This window comes from Equus caballus, chromosome 2 (assembly GCF_041296265.1).
Source record: "Equus caballus isolate H_3958 breed thoroughbred chromosome 2, TB-T2T, whole genome shotgun sequence".
In the NCBI taxonomy this organism is placed as follows: Eukaryota; Metazoa; Chordata; class Mammalia; order Perissodactyla; family Equidae; genus Equus; species Equus caballus.
Window position 1 is genome coordinate 11192116 of NC_091685.1, and position 27429 is coordinate 11219544.

The window sequence follows — 27429 nt, forward strand, 5'->3', positions numbered from 1 at the left end:
CATTGTTGTTACCTCTCCCAAGAGGTTCATCTCAAAGGAATTTTGCATAAACTGACAGACTGGCAATGCCCCTTAAAAATATGTTCCTTAAAAGTGAAGCTGTAGTTGTTTTTAAAAAGCAGTAGTCCAGCTTAGCTCAGGAGTATAAATAGAGAAAGGGAAAGTTGGGTGTTTGGAGAAATTTAGTAAATAAATAACAGAACTGATAACTGATTCCAACTTCCCTGTTCCTGGTGATAACAATAGCTCTTTAATTCCCACAGCCAGCCTATTAGCAGGCACAGCAGGGTTTATAACACTGAACATTTACCAGGTCTAATCATAAAGACCATGTCATGTGGACAGGGAGTGAAAGGGCACAAGGAAAAATGAAAACAATTGACATGTTAGGCTGTAGAATTTTGGATGAATTTTTCCCTTTACAATATTTTTCTTGTTGTAGCATTGTTTGTGCAACAAATTCATACATTTTTTTAAAGTATGGCACACTGGAAATGGTTCTCTGTGAAGCAAATTAAAGCTCTTGCAAATTTGAAAAATAAGAAAATAAGACTGGTAGCTTTTCTCTGTAGAGGCCAACAGCCATGGCAATTCCACAGTGTCCTGAAATGACATAAATATATTTAAACAGGGATCAAAGAATAGCATGGTATATATTCAGTCTATTTAAACTTGCCTGCAATCTAACAATAATTCGTATTTGCTTTGGATAATTATCTCTTATTACCCCAACTATAAAATTGTGCCTTCCTTGTTCTATGCTTGTCACGTCCTTCCAAGTCCCCATACCATCTAGCACAAAGCTTACTGTGTAGTAGGTCCTTGGCATAGCATTTATAGATTTTATTTCACTAAGCTCATTCTCTTTCTAATTTAACAGATCAGTTCCCTTAATCTCTATGAATGCATGGCAATGTGTTGCTCATTTATTAACACTGTCAATTGTCAGTACACCTGTACTAATAATAACATATGGGCAGCCTTCTAATTAACTTTCACCTTCATTATGCATTAACTCTTTTTGATGTTAATATACAATATGCAAAAGAGGAAAATCAATCTTAGACAGATTAATTGGCAGAATTGGGGCCAGATCCCCAAAGCCAGTGCTTGTTACCTTATACCATAATTCAAAAATTTTTTTAATATCTAGGGAATAGATTATAGGGAATAGATGTATAAGATTATTTTTCTCTTCATTCAATGTTTAATTGAAGCCTTTTTTTTGTATTTGAGTTATTATTAAGCAAAAAAGAAGCCATTTTACTTTATTGTTGTTCAAAAAATTGGCATATTTCAACTCTTCTCTTGCCCCTTCCTTTTTTCTTTGTAACAGACTTTATTTTTTAGAAATATATTTACAGAAAAATTGAGAACACAGTACAGAGTTCCCACATACCCCACACTTAGTTTCTCCTATTATTAACATCTTATATTTAGTATGGTACATTTGTTACAATTAACAAACCAATATTGGTACATTATTATCAATTAAAGTCCACAGTTTATTTAGATTTTCTTTGTTTTTAACCTAGTGTCATTTTTTTTGGGTCCATGATCCCCTCCATGATACCACAATACATTTATTTGTTATATCTCTTTAGGCTCCTCTTGGCTAGTTTCTCAAACTTTCCTTGTTTTTGATAACCTTGACAGTTTTGAGGAGTACTGGTCAGGTATTTTATCGGATTGCCCTCTATTGGAATTTGTCTGATGTTTTTCTCAGGGTAAAACTGGGGTTATAAGTTACTGAAAGGAAGACCACAGAGGTAAAGTGCCATTTTCATCACAGCATTTCAAGTGTACATACTGTCAACATGACTTATGACTCAATGTTGGCCTAGGTCACCCGGCTGAAGTAACATTGGTCAGGTTTCTCCACTGTAAAGTTACTCTTTCTCCTCCTCCTTTCCATATTGTACACTTTCGAGGGACATCACTACGCCTAACCCACACCTAAGGAGTGGGGAGTTATGTGTTACGCTCTCCCCTTACTTTTTGTCTAATTCACATCATCTTATGTATCTCTTTCAGATATCTTAAAGCAGTTCTAAAGAAAACCATAAATCATGAGGGGCCCACGCAGGGTTCCTTTTTTCTATATCATAAATTTTATCTGTAGTCAAATCCTGTTGATTCTACCTTCAGAATATATTCAGAATCCAACAACCTCTCACCACCTCCATTGTACCATTCTGGTTCAAGCCGCCATTAATCTCTCCCCTAGGTTATAGTAGCAGCCTTCTAACCGGTATCCTTGCTTCTGCCCTTGCCCCCTATAGTTTATTTTCAATGTAACAACCACAGCGATCCTTTTAAAACCTAAAATTATATCTAGTCAGTCCCCAATTAAAAACCTCCCAATAGCTCTCTAACTCAAGAGTTCAGCCGAGTCTTTACCATGGCGTACAAGGTCCTATGTGGTCTACCAACATCTCCTTCACTTTAAACTCTAAATATTCTTCTCACTCACTCTGCTCGGCACAAACTCACCTCCTTGCTCGAAGATGTGAGGAAGCTTACACCCCAGGGCCTCTGCACTAAATGTAACCCATGGCAGCCATTGAGGTTTGTCACTTGGATCTCCCTACAGAAAGAACTTGCCAATCAGCTGCAGAGTAAGCACAAACGGTTTATAAATTTGTCAAGTTCTTTTCTGCTCAACAGGAAGTGTTTTCTTTTTTTTTTTTTTAATTTATGTTATTGAGAGGAGGGGATGCTTCTTAGGAAAGAAACCGGAAGAAATCTAACTTCCCCTCTTTTGTCCTTTCAAATTTAGTCCGCTTCTAGTCGCCGAGCAACGACCACGGAAGCGAGCGCTTCCGGCCGCCTCTGACGTCCTCCCGGCCGCCCGGCTGGGCTTTTCACTGCGTGCGCGCAAGGCCCGCCCCACTCCGGAACTTAACCGTTGACGAACACTAAGTGTTTAAATCCTCCGGATCCTGATACCGGAGCTCCGGTGGCGCCCTCAGTTCTCCAAGGAGGCTTGGGATTGGTCGAGCGCGGGACCAGTGGGGAGCGCTGATTGGCTGGCGCACCATCACGTCACGGCGACCGTGCGTGACGCCTCCGGCACCGCCCCTGCTCCGTGACGGGTCGGGATACCGACCAGTCAGCGGACGCGGCGCGGGGTTCGGTTTCACGGCTTGTGTTTGGCGCCTCGCTTCCCGCGACCCCAACGTCCCGGAGGCGGGGCGGGGTCGGCGGAGGCGCTCCTTGGAGCCGACGTCTGTTCCGGCCCAACAAACAGACTCCGGCTCGGCAGAGGCTGCAGTGAGTGTGGCTTTGTGCGCCGGGTTCGCCTGAGGGGCGGCCGCGGGGCGGGGGCTGGCCGGTGCGACACTCAGGGCCCGGTGGTGGGTGGGCCCTCCTGAAGCCTGGGCCGACGCCATGAACGGGAGCTAGTGGGAGGACTGAAATAGGCGGACCGCGAAGTCCTTAGCCATCGTTTGTCCTTAGGTGTGTGAGAGAGGTTTGCGGTCGGGAACGTGCCGTTTGAAGTTGTTTCTACTGTGAGAATTTTTTAGGGATTAAAGCCCTATTTGCTCTATCTTCTTCCCTCTCGTTTTCTAGCTCACGCAGCTCCGTAGTAAGGGATCAGTCAATGCTGGGGATCTGCTGGAAGTAATGCTAAACAGGGAAGTGTGAAAATGCCGTGTGTGTGAACACAGGCGGCAGTAACGTCCCCGTGGTGTCTGGGAGATAGATTCATGAGGAAGTGAGGTTCGAGTTGGGTCGTGAGAGGTGGTGGTCGGGGGGATCACTAGGGCCTTCCAAGTCAGGCAGACACCCTGTGCCGAGACACCCACACTCGGGAGCTGCGAGTTGTTCAGGTTGATTGGGATGTAGGGTGAGTGGATGAGGGACAAGTTTGGAATAATAGGTTGGGGCCAGATTGTGAAGGTCCTTTATTCTGTTTTTAAAGAGGAGCTTTTTAAGCAGGAGAATAATTTGATCAGATTTGCATAGAAATGCCCTTCCAGCAGCGCCGTGGGGGGAACTTCTCAGTAAATGTGGTTGATGAAGTCAGGAACTAAAGTAGCGGAGATGGGAAGACAGAATTTATATGGAGGAGGAGGGCGGAAGGAGAAGTAAGGATGACTTGATGGTTTCCATTTGATAAATCATGATGCCATTATCTGAGACTATGTTTGGCTGGGGATAGGTGTCTGTGGTTTTAGTTTCACTAGCTTTAATTGCTTGTGTGATACTGTCGGAATAAATTATCTCATGTGTATTGTTTTAAAATGGGAAAGAGATCAACCTTATCTTTTCCCTAATGTATAAAAGAAGAGGAGGCAAATGTGGAGTTTTAAGACTTATGTTTAATGGAGAAAAATGGCACTTTTATACTTCCTCGAGTTACAGATATCAATTTTGAATACTGTTATCCATGACAACTAAGTCACATAGAAGGGCTTTAGAATTTAAAACTTGCATTCCATAGAAGCTGCATGAAGTCCACGTATCTCCAAGAGGGACTTTGTAGTCAGCCTTACAAGGGCACTTTCAATAGGATTTTGTTCTTGTAAATATTGTCAGCCTCTGACTCTATCTAGAAAATCTCTTCTGAGTGACTTCTGCACCTGCATTAGTAACTCTTTCCTTCCTCACTTTGCTTCAGACACTTCCTTTTTGCTAGAATTGAAATAGAATGGACAGGGCTAAGAAAAGAATATAGGAAATACTGAACTGTAAAGGAAGGACTATGAGGTCTGCATTTTGCCGTGATAATATTTAGGTGGAGATGTCCAATGAGCAATTAGAAATATGAGTTTGAAACTCAGAAGAGAGGTGGAAGCTGAAAGTTTGCTGTATACAGATGGGTGTGGAAGCAATGGGAGTGGATGAGAGTACCCAGAGAGGGTAGGTGGAGCCAAAAAAAGGCCACTGATTTTGCGCTGATACAAGTTAGTTTGTGGGGATGAAAGATTTGTGTTCCATCTCCACGAGATTGAAGATTCATTGACTTCATTATAGACCCAATAAATATCTAGCCCAAATTGTTCCTGTCTGCTGCTTCGTGGTTTTCTGAATATTATGAGGCTTTTGATCCAAATCAAATATATTAAATACTACCTGTCCTACCCAGCTCACTAAGTTGATACAAGAATCTTGAGACAGAATCTGTGCTTTCCTTAATGAATAGAGATATTGGTAGGTTTTTCTGCCTAGAATAAATATTAACATTAATTTATAGGTTGAATGACTACAAAATATGAAAATGATCAGAATCCACAACCATTTTATCTTAATCTGTAGATGAAGATGCTTCATATAAGTAACCTAATTTTGCCTATAATTTTGTTAATATGTGGTTAAATCATGTTCTTGTTTTTATCACTCATTGGTAATATCACTCTTTACTTCTTTAGGTTACTCAGCATTTGAAATTGAATAAATCATTCAGCAACGATCATGGAGCCTACGTATCCTCTTGCAGGGCCCCAGATGAATACCAGGTATAGATATATTTTTACAAAATGTTTTTTTTCACAGCTGCTCACATAACTTGGGAGGGTAGGTTGAAATAGAAGAAAAAAGATCTTTAGAATCAGAAGAATCTGGACGCATATCCCACCTCTACTATTTATTAGGTGGGTGACCTTCATCAAGTTAATTAACTTCTAAAAGCCTCAGTTTCCTTATCTGTAAGTTGAGGATAGTAATCTCTATCTAACAGAAGATTATTGTGAAGGATTAAATAAAATTGCTAAACTAAGGGGTCTGGTACATGGTTGATACTCAGTAAATGTTAGTCTCATCAGTCCCTTATGTCAGATCTTTTTATTGATGGGAAATAGTACCTGAACTCTTGAGGCTAAAAACCAGATACATATTTACTTACATCCTAGACAGGTGAGAAAGCAGTTGAGTTCTTTCCCTCTTCTAAACCCTAATTCCTTGATGGGAAAAATTTCACATTGGATATACCAAGTTTCCTCAAATGTCTCCCAGCCTTTTCCCACTGAGGTGGAGTAGGAAGGAGGAGCTTGCCACCTGTCTCCTAATTATCTCAGTCTGTCATGACTATGGGGACCAGGTAAATTGGCTTATGTTATTGGGCTCTTTGGATCATGTATTGTTCTTTTTCCCCGAGGGGAAGAATAACTAATGCTGACATGAATTTTTTTTTTCTGAACTGCAATTGGATCTATGAATTACCTTTATTCTCTGTATTGTTTTTCTTTGTGCCAGATGTTCTTTTTTTTTTCTTTTTTTTTAAAGATTTTATTTTTTCCTTTTTCTGCCCAAAGCCCCCCAGTACATACTTGTGTATTCTTCGTTGTGGGTTCTTCTAGTTGTGGCATGTGGGACGCTGCCTCAGCGTGGTCTGATGAGCAGTGCCATGTCCACGCCCAGGATTCGAACTGACGAAACACTGGGCCGCCTGCAGCGGAGCGCGCGAACTTAACCACTCGGCCACGGGGCCAGCCCCAGTGCCAGATGTTCTTGATGAAGACAATGGGAAACGTGACCCAAAGAGGCTGTCATATTCTTTTCACTAAATTTTGGTCTTTCTGTTCTCTCCTTCTGCCACATCTTACTTTTTATTTATTTTTTATTTTTTTATTTTTTTATTTTTATTTTTTTTATTTTTTATTTTTTTAAAGATTTTATTTTTTCCTTTTTCTCCCCAAAGCCCCCCAGTACATAGTTGTATATTCTTTGTTGTGTGTCCTTCTAGTTGTGGCATGTGGGATGCTGCCTCAGCGTGGTTTAATGAGCAGTGCCATGTCCGCGCCCAGGATTCGAACCAACGAAACACTGGGCCGCCTGCAGCGGAGCACGCAAACTTAACCACTCGGCCACGGGGCCAGCCCCTGCCACATCTTACTTTTTAAAAATTTTTCAGCTTCTGTTCTTTGGAAGGACTTGTTGCATAATATGTTTTCTTTTTTGTTATTGAGTCAAATTCATTCGTTACATTCTAGGTGAAATAATATACTCGTGTGATTTAAACTGATTATTTCTGGTATATTCAACTCTAGGTTTTTTTTACTCATTTAGTGACCTCTGGTTTTCAGTAATCTGTGGGCTTTAGGGCAGCAGTTCTGAATTATTTTGGGGTTACAGACTCCTTTGAACATCTGATATCCATGAATCGCATTCCCAAGAAAAAACACTTATATACATACCTGCAAAATTTTGTACCCAATTTCAGGGCGTTTGTGGCTCCCCTGCCTCCAGAGTCTATCTGTATACTTTAGATGAGGAAAAAGACTAATAATAGCATTTATTGAAGTCTTGCTATGTGCCAGGTGCTATATTGAGCACTTTGCATGCATTATTCCTTTTTAATCCTTACAACAAAGCTTTGAGGTGATACTATTATTATCCTCTTTTTTGTTTTGTTTAAATGAGGAAACTGCAGGCTAGAGAGATTAACCAGCCCAAAGTTATATAGTTGGTAAGTGGTGTAGCTAGAATTTAAACCTAATTTGACTTGTACTCTATATTGCAAGGAAGTGAATTTGAAATAGTGTAGGTTGGACTTTAAAGATACTGTTTACTACTGAGAGCAAAGAGAAATAGCTACCGTTGAAAACTTAGAGTAAGCCAGAAATTTTTCTAAGCAGTTTACATTTATTGACTCATTTGATATTCAATATAACTCTACCTGGAGATACTGATATTATCCTGTTTAACAGGTGAGGAAGCTGAGGCACAGAGACATTAAATAACTTGATCAGGGTCACACAGCTAGCAAATTCTGAAGCCAGGTTTCAGACCTAAGCAGTTGATTTCCAGACTTTCTGCTTTTAACCCCAACATCATACTGCCTCTCACTAACTGGTAAGTGATAAATAAGTGATTAGATCTGTGTCTAATAAGACATAGATAAACTGACAGTTTGTCACTTGCTTTGTGATCTTGAACAAATTTCTTAATCTCAGATTATGTACTCATTTCAAAAAAGGGAGAGGGGCCAGCCCGGTGGTGCAGTGGTTAAGTTCGCACATTCTGCTTCAGCGGCCTGGGGTTCGCTGGTTCAGATCCCGGGTGCGAACATGGCACCACTTGGCAAGCCATGCTCTGGTAGGCGTCCCATATATAAAGTAGAGGAAGATGGGCATGGATGTTACCTCAGGGCCAGTCTTCCTCAGCAAAAAGAGGGTGATTGGCAGCAGATGTTGGCTCGGGGCAAATCTTCCTCAAAAAAAAAAAAGGGAGAGATTAAAAATCTTTATAATAGATATTATGAGCTCAAATTAGACAAAGATTTGAAAGCATACTGCTAGGAATGTGGTTGAGCCAGAATTTGAACCCCAGCTCCAAAGCACTATCTCATTCAACTTCTAGAAGTTATAAGCTTTTGAAATCAGCCACACTTAGATTCAAATCCCAGTTCTGCTACTTAATTGTTGTATGAAGTTAAGAAAGTTATAGTTTGTTATCTATAAAGTGGATGACAAAGTGTTTCTGGAACAGTTTTAGTGAGAAATACGGTGTATGTAAAGTGCCCAGTAGCTAGCCTTAGTGGACTAATGGTTCAGATTCGGTGCTCTCATTGCTGCAGCTTGCGTTCATTTCTCAGTCAGGGAGCCACACCACCCATCTGTCAGTTGTCATACTGTGGCGACTGTGTTGCTGTCATGCTGAAAGCTATGACACAGGTATTTCAAATATAAGCAGGGTCACCCATGGTGGACAGGTTTCAGTGGAACTTCCAAACTAGACAGTCTAGGAAGAAGGACCTGGCCACCTATTTCCAAAAAAATTGGCCACGAAAACCCTTTGAGTAGCAGCAGAGCCTTGTCTGATAACAGTGCCAGAAGGTGAGAGGATGGCGCAAAAAGACCAGGCGGGGTTCTGCTCTGCTGTACGCAGGATCACCAGGAGCTGGAATCGACTTGACGGCACTAACGACAAAAAGTGCCCCGTAGGATGCCTGGTATATAGTAGGTGATCAGTAAACCGGGGCTAGTATTTTAGTTGAGAAGCTACATCAGATGATACATGAAAGTAATCTAGGACAAGGTATTCTTAGTGCATGGTATAGTATTCTTTCAGTTCAACTAGTATTTAATAGTCTACTACCATACAAATGCACTGTTACAGGTAGCTCACTGTCAGAGAAGTTTTTGTGCTTTTAATTATTTCATTGTTATTTTATTAAGTAATTTTGTTAGGTATTATCTAGAAATTAGTTCAGAAGGACAGATTTTAAATTTAAATGTAAATTCATAGTTTATGCTTGTTTTTCTGTTATTTAAAGAGGATTCTATAGGATTCTCAGTTCTTTTTTGAAAGCTTGCATGTGTATAAATTTATGTATGCAAAGGAAAAAAAGGATAGAAAAAAGCCATACCTAAATTTTGAGTGCTTATTCCCTTGCTAGTAGAGTTGGAAGTAGTTTTTCTTTTCTTTTTTACGTTTTAAAAATATTTTTCAACTCTTCTGAAATTACAAAAGTAATCTGAAAAGTCCCATCATTTGAAGTTGAACTGCTTCTTACAAAATTTCTTCTGTTTGCTTTTCACTGTGCTTTGATTTAAAAAAAATTTTTTTAAGGTTTCCTTCAAGCAGAATGGTACCTTTCTACTTTCCTCCATCAAAATGTGCACTTTGGAACCCAATGCCAGTTGGAGATTTCATCTACTTACATCTCAATTACTACAGGTATGTTTCTCTTTTCAAATCAAACCACTGTAAACAGGATTCAAAAGGATGTGTAAGGCAAAGTCAATTACCATGACTAATTCCTTTTTTTTTTTTTTTTTTTTTACTTTCCCATTCTGAAGCTCCCCTCAGACAAAATATCCCTTCCGCTTGATCTTAAATGTGTTCCTCATGGTTTTGAGAAATAATCTTAATTTCACAGTTAAAATATTCTGCAAATCTAATGTTTTAAGTATTATAGGAATTCAAAAGAGATAAAATACAATAAAAACTGAAAGGCTTTTTCATCATGCTTCAGCATGATGTCTTTGTTGAGAAGATTGAACTGATTTTGAGTGGAAGACCATATTGAATATAAAATATTATGGTTAGGACTGCAATCTTGAAAGAAAGACATAGCTTAGGCTTAAAGTAATAGAAAATAGAGATTCATTGAGATTTCGTATACGAGGGATTTACTTGTTAAAAGCAGTTACTTGTTAAAAGCATCCTTCTAAGAAGGATGGATCATAGTAGGGAGAGCCTACAGTCAGCCTAGCTCTGAGAAGGTTTTCTATAACCTAAGCACCACAGATTTATGCCATTGTGGTTTAAGGTGCTATAACTAGAGTCAGACTGCCTGCCTGGAGGGTCAAATCCTGATTCTACCACTTCTTATTTACATGACCTCAGTAAAGTAGCCAAGGATCAATTTTCTTATTTAAAACATGTGGATAATGATACTTGTTTCATAGTACTCTTGTAAGGATTAAATGAGAAAGACTCTGTAAAGCAGCATTTGGCACAGTGCCTGGAATGTAGGAAGAATTCAATAAATGGTAGCTATCACAAAGGCTTAGAGCAATGTAGCGGTATTGAAATCAAAGGGAAAGAATGAAACAAGGTATTTTGAAGAAACAGTTTATAGTATTTGATGATGGACTAAATATAGGAAGTAAAGGAAATATGCAAGTCAAAAAGTATTTAAGTTCTAAACCAGTTGGCAGAGAAGGATGGATGGTTATCATTGACAAAAACAGAGTGTTGTAGAAGTTCAACTAAATGTTTGTTAGACTTACTCATTCTTTTCTCTGTCTCTTAACCTATCTTCTATATTTTCTATTGTTATCTTTCTGTGTTACATTTTGAATAATTTCTTTGCTCTTCAACTCTACTAATTTTCTCTAGCTGTGCTTAGTTGTGTTCTAACTTGTTCATTTAGGTTTTTTAAATGTGGAAGTTTATGGTATATATGAGAGATAGTTTATAATATGTATTATATATGCACAGTTTATAGAATAATAATAAACATTGATATACCTATCCCCATGTGATTATATAATCCATTGAGTTTTTAATTGATTATATTTTTATTTCTACAAGTTCTTTGTGGTTCTTTTTCAAATTTGCCTGGTCTTTTTTTTGTTTCAAAGTTTTATTTTTTTTCCTTTTTCTCCCCAAAGCCCACAGTACATAGTTGCATATTTTTAGTTGTGGGTCCTTCTAGTTATGACATATGGGATGCCGCCTCAGCATGGCTTGATGAGCAGTGCCATGTCGGTGCCCAGGATCTGAACCAGCGAAACCCTGGGCCACCCAAGTGGAGCGTGTGAACTTAACCACTCGGCCACGGGGCTGGCCCGTGCCTGATCTTTTTTGATAGTATCTTCTTCTTTACTCATATTTTGGAGTCCCTGTTATATATCTTTAAACAATTTAATCATATTTATATTCCATATTCAGTAATCCCAGTATCTGAAGTCCTTAGACAATATGTAAGCAAATGGACGTGACTATTTCAAACTTTATTTACAAAAACAGGAGGCTTGCCTCATAGTTTCTTGATTCCTGTTCTGGTTCATACAATTAAGCAAATGCCTGGAGAACAATTATAACTTCAGTGTCTGTTTATTGCAGTTCTGGTTTCCAGGCAGCCCTCCTTTACTTCCTGCCTTTGACCCTAAGATTTCCCAGCTCTGATCTTTCTGTACATTTTAAAAGATGTGTGTTATACTTTAGGCAGCAATTTATACCAGAAGGGTTTTTAAGGATGTCAGATCCACCACGTTCACAAAAGACTTCTGTTACTTTTCAGAAATCCAAAGCTTGTGGTAACCGAAAAGGCCATCCGACTTGCTTGTCGTCATGCTAAGCAGAATAAAAAAAACTTGCCATGTTTTTTACTTGGTTCTCTCACAGTAGATGAAGGTAATATACTTAAAAAAAATTTTTATGACTATGATAGAATTTATGTTTTCTGGTTCAGCCGATTATTATAATGTACTTTGTGCTAATTTTCTTTGCTGTATACCAAGGTTATGAAGATGTGTAAAACTTGACACTTCCCATCACAGACTTCACAGTCTGGTTAGGTGCAAGCATAGATATGTAAATCATTTTTTAAAATAAGAATTTAATGTACTGTTAGCATGAACAAAATGCTTTACTGTAATATAGACTTGCTTGGGATTTCACATTTTTCATTGGCAATACTATAGCATAACTGCTAATTTTGTTCTTCAGATGAAGAAAGTGTAACGTTGACAGTAGATCGTTTTGATCCTGGTCGAGAAGTACCTGAATGCTTAGAAAGAACTCCTACTGCTTCTCTTCCTGGGGACTTTGTGATTCCATGTAAAATTCATACTCAAGGACTTTCTTCAAGAGAAATAATAGTTCACAGTTCAGATGACTTCAGTTCAGCTTTTAAGGTGAGATTTGTTGATAACTTGATTATTCTTAGTTCAACACAAGAATCAAACTATGTGTACCATGTAGTATTTTAGTAAACTCATATTTAATAAGTATTCATAATAATTTCTGATTGAATGAATATTGACCTAAAATGCAATTAAATATGGTTTCTGAGTCAGAAATCCTAGGTAGGTAATATGGGTAGCATTGCAGAAGAGGAAGCAGTGTGACCAAGGTAGCAAAGTGCAAGATGTACTCAGGGTGACATTAAGGGTGTAGATTTTTGCTGGATTTGTGGGCAATCAGACTGAAGTATTAGTTTGGCCAGATTATAAAGAATCTTATCTGCCAGGCTAAGGAATTTGAACATTGTCATATGGGCCACGTAGAGTCATTGAAAGTTTCTGAAAAGAGGAAATACTGTTAAATCAGGAATAGTTAACCTGGTGGGGCAGCCTGACTGAAGTCAGAGAGAGTAGTTAGGCGACTGTAGTTGTCAGATGTGTATTAGACAGGGATGTATTAGCCTGTGGTAGATTGGTGGCTCTGAGACTGGAAAGGACACAGTGGGCATGAGTAGCTACAGAGGAAGAAGCAACTCGACAATTTGGGATAATAAAAGGATCAAAGAGAAGTGGACTTCAGATTCTCTGAGACTGAGTCAGAGTTAATTTACATCCATTTTTTTTCCCATGTAATAAATATTTATTGGAAGTGACATTCTCCAATAAGAATTTGAAATGCTGCAGGGACATCTAAGTTGGAAATATGTGATGGAGCTTGATACAGTATATATGACTTGCTTTGACATAATTATTCATGTAACTTTTTGGTCACATGGAAGAAATGAGAGAATTGAAATGTTGCAAGTCAGAAATTGTTTAATTTTGTTAGTGCAAGATTTATGTGTGTCTGTGCACCAGTATGAAACAAAACCTTTAGAGATATGGACAGATTTCAGAGTTTTAAAATAATTGTGTGATATTGATTCCTCAGGCTCTGGAGCACCATGTGTGTAGCAAAGATTCCTTGGATTGTGGTAAACTGCTCTCCCTCAGAGCTCACGTCACTTCCAGGGAGAGTCTGGACAGTGTGGATTTTGACTTGCACTGGGCAGCAGTAACTCTAGCAAATACCTTTAAATGCACACCTGTGAAGCCCATCCCCATTATTCCAACAGCTCTGGCGAGAAACTTGAGCAGTAGTCTGAATATTTCTCAAGTTCAAGGTACCTATAAATATGGGTAAGTAAAAGATCTATTAATCCACTATTTTAAATATTGGTCACAGTAGTATATTTTCATGGTATCTACATAATATGAAAGAATTATGAGCCATTTTACATGCCAGAGATCTGTGGTGGCTAGATAAATAAGGTGAAAAATGAAGTTGTTAATTTTTGCTGAATATGGTTTTCTTTCAAAGACTTATATCCACCACCCCAAGAAAAATTAGTGGCAAAAATTATGTTAAAATTGGCTTGTATTTTGTGATTTGAAAATATAAGGAGAAATTATCCTCTATATCATTTTGCCTTTGTATTTTGTCTAGGTTTTAGGTGGTCATCATCTGTAGTATTCTTGCTTACCAGATTGTCAGCCACTTGAGGGTGTTTTCTCACGTAGCTGGAGTAGTATCCTCTCCAGCTTCCTATCACCACTCTTAGTTTTTACGAAATATACGCCAAATCGCATGCTTTCTGTTCCTCAGCAGGGCTGCTTCCCTGAATCCTCATCCACTTTCTTTATCCATTGTCTGCTGAGCTAGGTCAGACAATGTAAGCACTCTCTGCTTAAAAGTCTAAGCAGTTTACTTCTGGCTTCCTTTCCCACTGACTCCACCCTAGTTCCTGTTAGGTTTCTAGAGACAAAAATGTTTGCTAAGGTGCATTCAAATTCAAGTCTTATCTTCTAAAAATGCCTCTTCAAAAGAGGAGAAGAAAAAGAGGGAATTTTCTTTTCAGAGGGTCCCTGGAATAGCAAGAAAGGGCCCATTTTGAGTCCCACATGCTGACCAGAACACCTTTCTAGTTGGAGTGGCACAAAGGAAAAAATGTTGGTATATTCCAAAATCATGGAATGGTCAAAAGTGATAGTGTTCAAAAAATGTTTGAATTAGGTGGAACATTTCATTCTCTTGCAGTAATAAAGTGCTTCTCAATTGGGACATGGGAATTTGTGTTATAATTAACCAAAAAATTAGTTTGTTTTCCTTAGTACCCATGCCCATCTACTAGTGAAGCATGAATTTCCCTCTCTTTGAATTATCCTTCTACGACCCCTTGGCATGCTAGTAGTAACCCAGAGTGTTCAATATTCTGTCTAATCCTGTCTTCCCCTCGCCCCTTCCTACCTAGAATTATTTAACTTGTGACATTTGCACTTTTCCTTGACCACATTTCTTTCTTTACTCTAATATTTAATAGGATCCATTGTGGAATAGGTATTGTGTTAGACACTGGAGTTAAATAGATAGAAAACATACTGTCCATTAAGTATATTAATGTGTAAACGTAATATGGGCAAACATAATGAGGATTTATGTACAGTGTAGGGACAGCAGGAAGGTGTGTCCAAATAGCCAGGGAGAATCCTGGAAAGCCTGAGCTGGTTCTTTTAAAGAATAGGAATTTGTCAGGTGGTCAATTAGAAGAGCTTTCAAAGCAGGTGTAAGTGTCATTGTTGATAGATAAATCTCCTGCCAACTCAGGCTTCATCATCTTGTCACGTGGCCTGATAAATTAATTATCTTTGTGTTTTAGAGTTATTATAGCAATAAAATATGTCTTCAGTGGTACTATCAAGACTTTATATCACAAATGGCATTGTTTTATTTTTGCGTTTTAAAGCCATAAAATTAATTCTTGACAATTCTACTGTAGTTATTCATATCCTTAAAACTTACTGTCAACAATAAACATAATAACAAAGTATAAGTGTAGCATAAGGTTTTAGGGAAAAGTGAGCTTTTAGGTTCTGTCATGATGGTTCCAAAGTTCTCTAATAGTGGTTGGAGGAATACAGTGTGTGGAAGGTTTACTGTACCTCAGCGAGTTCAGCCTCCTTCAGTGAGAAGTCACGTGTGTTGCAGTCTTGTCCAGTCACTGGATGCTTGAACACTCCCACTACCAGGAAATTCACTTCTCTCAGGGAAACCTATTTTGTTCTGAAATTGTCAACCTTGATTTTAATACTTTTGATTAAAATAAGTTGACCCTTTTCAGAGTAAAACTTTTGTAAAAGGTGTGTAATCTTCAGTGACCATTTTAAGAGAAATTTTAAGATATTAAATCTCTTTAATCTTTTCGTCTTACTGGAGTCTTTTTGTATTCCTTGAACTGTTATCTTTGTGTGCATATGTGAGAGAAAGTACTCATTTGAATCATCTCCTCTGCCTAAAATATGCTTCTTCAACACTCAGATTATCTCTTTTAGGTAAAAAGTACGTACTTTCAGTTGTTTTTCATGAATGTCTTCTGTTTAGATATCTTACCATGGATGAAACACGCAAATTGTTACTTCTGCTGGAATCTGATCCCAAGGTTTATTCTCTACCATTGGTGGGAATGTAAGTGCTACATTATTTATGAAAACCTCAGCCACATATGTACTCAAATGTGTATGATTAACATGTGAATCAGTTGTACTATGAATGTGTAATTAATTCTTAGATCACTTTATAAAGCCACAAAGGCCAATGATTGTTTTTTTTTTGAAGAAGAAGATCAGCCCTGAGCTAACATCGGCTGCCAATCCTTCTCTTTTTGCTGAGGAAGACTGGCCCTGAGCTAACATCCATGCCCATCTTCCTCTACCTTATATGTGGGACGCCTACCACAGCATGGCTTGCCCAGCAGTGCCATGTCTGCACCTGGCATCTGAACCGGTGAACCCTGGGCCACTGAAGCGGAACCTGCGCGCTTAACCACTGCGCCACCGGGCTGGCCCCGTGGCCAATGATTCTTAACCTTTCTTATTTTAATAGCAGAATCAGTTAAAACAAGATTTTGCCCAATCTTAGGAAGAACTCCCATATATAAAACAGATAAAGTTAAATTCTTCTGGTTGAAGTTGAAGCCTTAGATCCCTGTATCTTTAACCTTCTTCACTGCCTCCTCTCCTTAAGGCACCTTGAAGAAGCCAGGGCTCAGAATGACAATGTTTGAAATTCACCGCCAGACAATTTTGCAGAAATTCCCCTTAGTGTTAATGGCTTTCTTTTTAGAGTTAGTGGTTAATGACATTTAGACAGATTATTCAGGCAGAAATTTGTATTTGGTATTTATTGAGTGCTTATCCTATGCATAGTATTATGTTTGGTACTGTGTTGAGATTTAAATCTCTTCAAGGAATTTATAGTCAAAGTAAGGTGATAAAATATTCAAATATTCACACATAGAAAGATAAATCATAAAGAAGCATATGATTTACTATGCAATGAGCAATATAGACAGTGAGCACTGTTAGTAAGAGAGATGATAGGGGACATTTTCTTAGAGAAGGCAAACTTGAACTGGACCTTTAAGTGCTTGGATAATAGAAGGGAAGATTGGTGGGGAAGGGAACCCATGTAGGGAATAGTATGTGCAAAATTAACAAATAAGAATGCACAAATGTTCTGTGGACATGAAATCTATTTACAGTCTGTTTGCTCTGCCCCTGGTGTTGGCTGTGGGTTATTGATGCTAAATGAGTATCTACTAAGAGTCTTCTGTGTTTCAGGTTCCTTATATATGTTATGGTGTTTAATCCTTTCAATAACTATGTAGTTTTAGGCTGCCAACTTCGTTCTCCCCTGATTCAGCCCATTCTTTGCAGTCTAGGCTAATTGATTCTAATTGATTCCTACTTTCACCTGTATTGTTAACCATCTTGTCTCCCAGCATTTTTCATTTTCCCTTCATCTCAGGTGGAAAAGGACAGAGAGAAAAGAAGCTCTCACTCACTCTGTCTGTCTGTCTATCTTTCTTTCTCCCTCTTAATTATCAGCATGGTCTAGTGTATATAGATTTCTTATTTATAAGGCCTTTAGTATGTTTCTGGTGAATGCCAAGAATCTCTGCCATATTACCTTGAGAAGAATGTAATCTAAAGTGTATTAAGTATTAATTTGTAAATGACTATAGTTTTTAATTTCTATTTTTTCATTTAGTTGGCTGTCTGGAATTATACATATCTATAGTCCTCAGGTATGGGCTTGCTGCTTGCGATACATGTTCAGTACTTCTATTCAAGAAAGGTAAGTAATATTTTCTTCTGTAGTATTTTATTTTGATCTTTCCCCCCATTCATGTCTTATTGGCCTCATTTAAAATTCATGCAATGCCTTAATCTTTTATAATACTTACAAACCAGAAGAACAAGCACATTAAGGAAAACAGCCCTTACATTAAAGGATTAAGAATAAAAGCAGACAAGAAAGGTGAGGTTGCACTTTCCTTGGAGGATGAAGGAATTCGTTTGCCTAACCACAACTGTACACAGAGCATAGACTTTTTAGGAGTGGAAAAAAACCCTAGAGATCATCTACTCTAGTATTTTATTTTATAAATAAATTAATTTTCAGTGAAGTGGCTGAAAATGAGTTTGAATTTGTTACCGTACAAGTATCTTACTAAGTTACACAGTCCTACCACTAGGACCCTAAGGAACGTTTGAAACAAGGTGTTTAATTTTCTCTCTGGAACTAGAGCACAAGCATGGGAAGACCTAGCAAGGAAACTTTATTTCTAACCTCAATTCTTCATTTAATTTTGTTATTTTGTACATGATACCACTATTTGCCTCTTACCTTGTTCATCTATTAAATGAAAATTCCAAGGTGTGTTTCTGTCTACCTTGGGTGGCTATAATTCACTTTTTGTTTTTTAATTAAAAATAAATTTTTTGTTTTGAGTTCATAATAGTTTACATCATTGTGTAATTTCATTTGTACCTTATTTCTTGTCTGTCACCACATGAGTGCTCCCCTTCACCCCCTGTGCTTACCCCACACCCCCATTCCCGTGGTAACCACTGAACTGTTTTCTTTGTCCATGTGTTTGTTTATATTCCATGGATGAGTGAAATCATCTGGTGTTTGTTTTCTCAGTCTGGCTTAGTTCGCTTAACATAATATAATTCACTTTTTAGGAAGACTTCATTGAAAAGGCATTACAAGTACATGGTAATCAATCAGACATACATAAAGATACGTAATAAAAATAAGTCTCTCTTCCACCCCATTTCCCCAGACCCTATCCCCAGAGATAATCACTGTTAGTGGAATCTTGTGCTTCCTTCCTGAAATATTCAGTGCATAGATAAATATCACCCTCCCCTGGCATGTAAAATTAAATCGCATATAGGAGCATACCGTTCTTACTTTTCTGTATGGTGCTTTTTTCTCTGTATCATTATACCTTCGAGAGCATTACAGTTTGGCATGTACAGATTTAATATACAATTTTACAACTGAACAGTAAATAATATATACTATATTTTAAAAACTTTTTTCTCTTTTTTTAAAAAAGCTTTTTAAAAGCTTTTTTTCTCTTGCACACAATTTTGTGTATACATTTTTGTGTGCATATACTAGTGTATTTGTAGAATAAATTCTTAAAAGTGGTTTTTCTGGGTCAAAGAGTATGTAATTTTAAATTTGCATAGATATTGCCAAATTGCCTTTCAAAGTCTGCCAATTTATAATCCTTCCAACAGTGTTTGAGAGTGCTTGTTTCCTCCATCCCCTCACTAACACTGTGGAACAAATATTTACTGAGTACCTACTATGTGCCAAGCCCTGTTCATGATATTGGGGATAAGCAGTGAACACAGTAAAGACCCTGCAGAAGTAGACAGTAAACAGAACAAATAAGTAAAATAAATACTATTTTACGAGGTGATGAATGCTGTGGTGAAAAATAGGCAGGGGAAGAGGATGTTGTGTGTCTGGATGGTAGTGGCAGGTTAAGAGTTGCAATTTTGAATAGAGTGGTCAGGGAGGCAAAGACTTGAGGTGAGGAAGTAAACCATGTGGTGTTGGCAGCAGTGTCCCAGGCAGAGGATACATTAAGTGCAAGTGCTGTAGGTGAAAGATCGCCTTCATCTTCAAGAACAGCAAGGAGGTGCTCATGGATTGGAAGAATAAACATAGTTAAAATGTCCATACTACCCAAAGCACTCTACAGATTCAGTGCAATCCCTATCAGAATTCTGATGACGTTCTTCACAGAAATAGAGCAAAGAATCCTAAAATTCATATGGGGCAACCAAAGACCCCGAATTGCTAAGGTAATCCTGAGAAAAAAGAACAAAGCTGGAGGTATCACAATCCGTTGTTTTCAAAATGTACTACAAAGCCATAGTGACCAAAATGGCATGGTACTGGTACAAAAACAGGCACACAGATCAATGGAACAGAACTGAAAGCCCAGAAATAAAACCACATATCTAGGGACAGCTAATCTTCGACAGAGGTGCCAAGAACATACAATGGAGAAAAGATAGTCTCTTCAATAAATGGTGTTGGGAAAACTGGACAGCCACATGCAAAAAAATGAAGATAGACCACTATCTCATGCCATACACAAAAATAAACTCAAAATGGATCAAAGACTTGAAGTCCTGAAACTATAAAACTCCTGGAAGATAATATTGGTAGTACACTCTTTGACATCGAACTAAAAAGGATGTTTTCAAATACCATGTCCTCTCAGACAGGGGAAACAAAAGAAAAAATAAACAAGTGGGAATTCATCAGAGTAAAGAGCTTCTACAAGGCAAAAGAAACTAGAATCAAAACAAAGAGACAACCCACCAATTGGAAGAAAATATTTGCAAATCATATATCTGACAAGGGGTTAACCTCCATAATATTTAAGGAACTCACACATGAACAATAAAAAAACAAAATGACCCAATCAAAAAATGGGCAGAAGAGATGAACTTTTTCCAAAGAAGATATACAGATGGCCAATAAACACATGAAAAGATGTTCAACATCACTAATCATCAGGGAAATGCAAAGTAAAACTACAATAACATACCACCTCATGCCTGTTAAAATGGCTCTAATCACGAAGACTGAAAATAACAAATGTTGGAAAGGATGTGGAGAGAAGGGAACCCTGATACACTGCTGGTGGGAATGCAAACTGGTGCAGCCACTATGGAAAACAGTATGGAGATTCCTCAAAAAACTAAAAATAGAACTACCATATGACCCAGCTATCCCACTACTGGTATCTACCCAAACAATTTGAAATCAACAATCCAAAGTAACATATGCACCCCTATGTTCATTGCAGCGCTATGCACAATGGCCAAGACATGGAAGCAACCCAAGTGCCCATCAACTGATGATTGGATAAAGAAGATGTGGTGTATATATATACAATGGAATACTACTTAGCCAGAAAAAAAGACAAATTCATCCCATTTGCAATAAGATGGAAGGACCTAGAGGGAATTATGCTAAGCGAAATAAGCCAGTCTGAGAAAGACAAACACCAGATGATTTCACTCATATGTGGAATATAAACAATTACATGGACTATCAAAACAGTTCAGGGGTTGCTAGGGGAAGGCGGGTGGAGGCTGGGCACAGGGGGTGAAGGGGAGCACTTATGTGGTGACAGTCAAGAAGTAATATACAACTGAAACCTCAAATTGATGTAAACTATTATGAACTCAATAAAAAAAAAGAAATGCACAGTTCCACACATGAAAAAAAAAGAACAAGCAAGGAGGCCAGTGTGGCCGGAGAGGAGTGAGAGAAGGAAGAGTAGCAAGACCTCAAAGAGGGAACCAGAAGGCCATTATTAAAGTTTTGATCTTTGCCCATCTGATAGATGGAACATGGTCTTTTCCAATGTTTTATAATCTCATCTTCTGGGAGCTTCCTATTCATCTTTCTTGCCATTATTCTATTGGGTTTTGCATCTTTTTCACATTGCTTTGTAAGAACTCTCTTTCTCACTCTCTCTATATACACAATATATAATATGTAAAAGATAGAAATATATTTATAAAAATAAGTGTATATAGCAAAGATTTTATATGTATAAATATATATTATAAAAATATGTGTGTGTATGTCTGTATGTGTGTGCGTATGTATATATGGCAAAGATTTTTTTCCCCCCGATTGTCATTTCACTTAACTTTGGTTAATGATATTTTTCCCAAACAGACTTTTTTTTTCTCTTTTTCTGTCTTGCTTAGAAAGGATTTGCCCACTCCAGGAGTATTCATTGAAATTAAAAATCTCTTGTATTTTCTTCAGATCGTTTTACAGTTCTACTTTTTACACTTTATTTCAACTTTACAAGGCAATTAGTTTTATTTGCAATAAAATAGAAATTAAATGTTCATTTTAGTGTATTAGTACAATTAAGTTTTTTTTTTTTAATCAACAACTGGTTTTGCTTTAGTTTATTATTGACAGTAAATGTTTGGTAAAATTAATCTCGAAGCTCTCTGTTAGTCTGTGTTCAGTTGAAGCATTAGGCAGTTTCTTTGATACCTGAACTCTGTAATTACCGCCACCCTCTGAACCAGAGAGGAGTCAGCACTGCTCCACATAGCTTAGGTCGCTGCTTTACAGCCTTCCGAGCAGTAGTCTTGTCTGACTCTAGAGAGAGGAATTGAGCAGTAGGCATTCTGCCTCCCTGATCTCCACTGCTTGGTTTTGTTAGTAGCGTAATGTATCTCCTCCCAAATTATTTTTCATTCCACGTTTTACTAAGTAGAGACAACTACTAAAAGTGTTTAAAATAATTTAGTATATATTTTCAGGACTCTTGATGACTTTACAAATATTTGTTGAGTCATATGGTGAGTAATAAAATGAATGTTCACTTTATCAATGTTTGTAATTGAAATATTGTAAATAATTTAAATATCCATTTTTAGAACTCTAGCTAAGTCAGTAATGGCACATCTATAAACCGCAATACTGAATAGTCACTAAAAAAGAATAAGGAGGTCTGAGGTATAATATATAATAGTGATATGGAAAGAAATCCAGGATAGATAAGAAATAGCAGTTGCCAATTGTGTGTATAGTATGGCCTTGTTTTTGTTAAATTGTATAAAATGTTTGTGTATGCCTAGGGGGAAATTCGGGAAGTGTATACACTAAACTGGGCCGTGGTGTGGGGTAGTTTGCATTTTCTATTTTAGACATTTCTGTTTTATTTGAAGTTTTTACAAGGGATATGTTTCATAATAAAATGTATCTTAAAAATTAAAAATCAGTAACATTAAAAAGTAAGCATAAATTTGCTCCCCAGCTTTCTTCTAAAAATTGGACTGTTTAGTCAGTCTGTTAACTAGATTGAGAGACTCACATAGAGTTCTTTAAGTGTACTCTTATTATCCTTGGTAAATTTTAATTAAACGGCAATTTTTTGTCTAGGGTTTTTTCAGAATCTGGAAATTTCATTATTGTTCTCTATTCTGTGACACATAAGGATCCTGAGTTTTATGAATGCCTCCCTTGCGATGGCAGGTTATCTGACCTTCGATTCCAGCTACTAACCAGCAGGGAAACACTACATCTTTTCAAAGTAAGTGATTTGATTACCTAGCACATTAATGAATGTTTAGGGTTGCATATTAGCAGTTTAAACCTAATGGTCTTTACGCTTTAAAATAGGAATGTCTTAGACCAATAATAAAAAAAATTCTGTATTTTATTACAAAAATACTGAATACCTCTAAATAACCATGTGTTTATACTCAGATCTTATTTTGTGCCTTCTTTCGTTTATAGGTTGTATCAGTTCATGAATCAAATTTTTGTATTTTAATTATAAATACAATCATCTTACATGAGATCTAATAATTTATTTCTATGTTAGAGACATATATCATTTACTTACTTTATTCTTTAGATCATATCCTCACTTCAAAGTTGTTATTTTAACTGAATCTTTGGTTATTGAGTGAGTTACATAATATAGGTAATTAAGTTTACATTTCATTTATGTAGCAGGGAAATGGACAGTTTGAAAAAGAAGATTACATAAAAATAGAGCTACCATATGATCTAGCAATGCCACTTCTGGGTATTTATCCAAAGGAAATGAAAACACTAACTTGAAAAGATATCTGCACCCTCATGATCATTGCAGCATTATTTACGATAGTCAAGACGCAGAAGCAACCTAAGAGTCCATCGAGGGATGAACGGATAAAGAAAATGTGGTGTATATATATGTATATATATAGTGAAATATTCAGCCATAAAAAAGAAGGAAATTTTGCCATTTGTGACAACATGTATGGACCTTGAGGACATTATGCTAAGTGAAAGAAGTCAGACAAGGAAAGACAAATATTGTATGATCTCACTTTTATGTGAAATCTAAAACAAAAACAAGCTCATAGAACAGATTGGTGGTTGTAGGAAGCAGCGGGGGCGGGTGAGAGGTGGGCAAAATGGGTGAAGGTGGTCATAAGGTACAAACTTCTAGTTATAAAATGAATAAGTCTTGAGTATGTAATGTACAGCATGGTGACTGTAGTTAATACTACTATGTTGTATATTTGAAAGTTGCTAAGAGGGTAGATCTTAAAAGTTCTAATCACAAGAAAAAAATTTATAACTGTATGGTGATGGATCATCTTAACTAGACTTATAATGAATGTTTTATAATATATACAAATATCGAATTGAATCATTATGTTGTACTTGAAACTAATATAATATTATGCATCAATTATATCTCAATTTAAAAAGTAATAATAAAAAAATGCAAGTTACAGTTATAGAAATCAGAAGGCCCCCCTCTCCCCAGTGTTTCAGAGATACTTTTCATCTAGATAGAATTCACTGGTATTTTTATTTAAGTCAGATCTCAAAGTGTGACCTACTTCATTTCAGAATGTTGAACCTTCTGACAAAAATCCAGTCTGTTTTGAACTGAGTCCTGGATGCCAAAATGCAGAAACAGAGTTTTTCAATAAAGTTTCCAAGAATCTTTCAGTTAAGAGGTAAAAGATATATTTTTATTATCGTGCGTGTTTTTTATTACATTCATTAGTTTTTGATGAGTAATTAACTCTCCAATTCTTTCTGATGAAACTATTTGTGTATCTTTTGTACCATGGGTGTCCTTGCTTTCAATGCATTCCTTCATATTTGGAAGTTGGACAATAATTTTAATGAAGCGACAACTCTAATATGGTTCTTATTTGAGTTGATTTATTACATGGGGGAAAAAAGTGTTTGTGAAGAAATTATCTGGCTTAGGAAGAAGACTCCTGATTTTGTTTAGTTTGCCTTCTGTTCATTCTTCCCTTTCTTATAGTTTTAAACCTGGACCTATCACATAAACTATTATAAAAAATAATTTCTCTATCTAAAAAAGAAATTGTTTTAAAACTTTCAAAGCAAATATACTTGGGGAATATTAAATGATGGCTTGTGACTTTTTGGGTCAGTATATACCTTTTGTGGCAAAGAAGATATTCCCTTGTATTAGAGTTCTCCAGAGAAACAGAGCCAACAGGATGTATGTACATAGAGAGAGAGAGATTTGTTTTAAGGAATTGGCTTATGCAACTGTGGAGGCTTGGTAAGTCCAAAATCTGCAAGCAGGCTGAGAAGAGTTGCAGTTAGAGTCCAAAGGTAGTCTGCTAGCAGTGTTCTCTTCTTGGGCAGGTTAGTCTTGTCCTATTAAGGCCTTCAGCTGATTGGATGAGACCCACCCACATTATGGAGGATAATCTGCTTTACTCAGAGTCTGCTGATTTAATTGTTAATCTTATCCAAAAAATACCTTCACAGAAACATCTAGAATAATAATTTGACCAAAAATCTGTGTACGTGGCCTAACCAAATTGACGTAAAATTAACTCTTCCTATCCTTATTCCAGCTTTCTCATTTATTCCACTTTGTGCCAGATAATGTACTGAGGGCTGGGGATATGGTGGTATTAAAAACAGATGGAGACATAATCTTTTCCTTCATGAAATTTATAGTCCAGTGATGAGGGTTGAATGTTCTCCATATTATTTGAGAGGTCCATTAATTTAAGTTAATATTTGCCAAATATTTTTTTTTCTTTTTAAAAAAGCTTTTCCTTTGTTTTATTCTCATCTCCATCTCTTTTCATACCCATTTATTTGCTCTTAAACACAATCCTAATAAATACCCAAGTTAATAGCTTCAAAATATTTGCCAAATATTTAATAACCTCATTTAAAAGTTACTTTGGAATGCTGGTTTATTCTTTGACTAGTAGTTCGGAAAATATTGTTATTTTTTAACATGCCCTAGCAGTTGATTTGTCCTTCTCTCAACTTTTTGACTCTAACCTGTCTTTGGACCCCTTTAATGCTGTCTCTTTAGTATCTTGCATGAGAAAGAAGCAGGTATAAGATTCATTATAGATTACTGCAATTATTGGGAAAATGTCTTGACCTTTTTTTGTAGCATTCATTCATCTATTCTTAACATTTCATTCTACAGGTGGAAATTAACTATGATACAAGTTTAAAATAGATGCCAACTATTTATAGAGGCTGTGTAACGTAATAGTTGTGAGCTCAGATTATGGTATCAGACATATCAGCATTCAAGTTCTGGTTGTAAACATCAGTATCCCATCTGTAAAATGGGAATTATGACTGTGTCTGTATTAGTTTCCTGTTGCTGCTCCAACTAATTACCCCAAACTTGGTGACTTAAAATAATACAAATTTATCATCTTCCAGTTCTGGAGGTCAGAAGTCCAAAATGGGTCTTTGGGGCTAAAGTCAAAGTGATGGTAGGGCTGTATCCTTTCTGGAAGCTTTAGTGGAGAATCTGTTTTATTCCCTTTTCCAGCTTCTAGGGGCTGCCCCCATTTCTTGGCTGGTGGCCCTTTACCCCATCTTCAGAGCGAGCAGCATAGCATCTTCAGATCTCTTTCTCTGACTCTGCTTCTATCCTCACATCTCCTCTGACTCTTACCCTCTTGCCTCTGTTGTTTAAGACCCTTGTGATTACATTGAGCCTACCTGGATAATCTAGGATAGTCTCTGCATCTCAAGAGCCTTATTTTAATCACATCTGCAAATTCCCTTTTACCATGCACAGTAACATATTCACAGGTTTTGGGAATTAGGTCTGAGGTATCCTCTCTCCATCTTTGGGCATTTCAAATTATCTTTGAAACAGGTTAGATCGTCAGAAAATTATATTCTTATAGCTCTGCAGGAACACCTTCACTGTCTTAAGTTTTAAGGCTTTATTCAAGAATTTATTGAATATTTATGGAAGAAAAAGCCTAATTAAAGAAACGCTTGCAATTTATTTAACATTGTTCTTGGAAACCTTGTCTATTTTCAGCTCTGACCAAAGCTTTAATAAGGATCAGCTATTTTAAGATTTTAGTAAAATGTTTGTCCCGCCTAGAGAACTGGTATTATAATTATACAACATAAAGTTTTTTCTTTTTGCCTTGGGTGCTAAAAAAGCTCGTAAATGGATTTTATTGCTCAATGTTGGAAGTTTTATGTGTGTTTTTATCATAAGTAAGTATGTAGCAAATATTAATTCCTTGACACAAATGCAGGTGTACAAAAAAAAGTGACTTTTCTCTTTAAAAGTAATTGAACTTGATTTCTATTTTGAGCCCCTATTCATTATTCTGGGTTATAGAAATTAATTTCAGTTAATTCAAGGTCTATTTTTCCTCTTTCCTCTGAGGTTATATGTAATTTAGAGGGATGAATGCTGTGCCAGTACTGGTGATGTGGTCGGTGACATGATTATCATCTATCCGAGGTGCCATCTGCTGAGATGTTTTCATTTGCATCTAATCTTTGGCAGTAGGTTTGTGCAGGTTCCTGCTGTGACCTCCTTACCCTGTTCAGGTCACTGGCGCTCTGTGTCATGTCCATACTGCTCTGAAGCACATGCGATATCATTCTGTACTCTCCATGTCATTCTTGGGTGCTGGGGGAGAATTCTGTGGGACTGGTGCAAACCATGCAGACATTCTGTTTGTTTCATTGCAGCACTTTGGCACAGAAGGAGCTCTGGGAGTGTTTACATTTCTAGACTACCAGTGTTTGGGGCAAAGATTTCTTCCGCTGTTAGATCTTCCAGATCTACCTGAGGGTTTCTATTCTCCCTGCCGGGGAGATAGGATGCAGGAC

The 27429-nt window shown here is 37.2% G+C and overlaps 1 protein-coding gene and 1 long non-coding RNA gene across 9 annotated transcripts in view; one reads left to right on the top strand and one right to left on the bottom strand.

Annotated features, from left to right (window-relative positions):
• Positions 1-213: 213 nt before the first annotated feature.
• LOC111770852 (uncharacterized) lies at positions 214-2899 on the bottom strand. Its single transcript, XR_002804289.2, has 2 exons — positions 2494-2899; positions 214-603 (listed from the first exon to the last, which is right to left on the bottom strand). It is a non-coding gene; the product is annotated as an uncharacterized lncRNA (long non-coding RNA).
• STIL (STIL centriolar assembly protein) overlaps positions 2738-27429 on the top strand; it is a 54538-nt gene continuing 29846 nt past the window's right edge. For 2 of the 8 annotated variants that reach the window (XM_023630357.2, XM_070248101.1), the window contains exons 1-11: positions 3072-3273; positions 5376-5462; positions 7653-7797; positions 9517-9624; positions 11699-11811; positions 12127-12314; positions 13294-13541; positions 15781-15864; positions 17449-17535; positions 22696-22846; positions 24166-24275. In XM_023630357.2, coding sequence (XP_023486125.2) covers positions 9533-9624; positions 11699-11811; positions 12127-12314; positions 13294-13541; positions 15781-15864; positions 17449-17535; positions 22696-22846; positions 24166-24275 — 1073 coding nt within the window. In that variant the 5' untranslated portion in view covers positions 3072-3273; positions 5376-5462; positions 7653-7797; positions 9517-9532. Of the gene's footprint in view, positions 3274-5375; positions 5463-7652; positions 7798-9516; positions 9625-11698; positions 11812-12126; positions 12315-13293; positions 13542-15780; positions 15865-17448; positions 17536-22695; positions 22847-24165; positions 24276-27429 lie in introns of all 8 variants that reach the window. The other 6 variants (XM_070248104.1, XM_070248109.1, XM_014737533.3 and 3 more) reach the window with 4 other exon arrangements.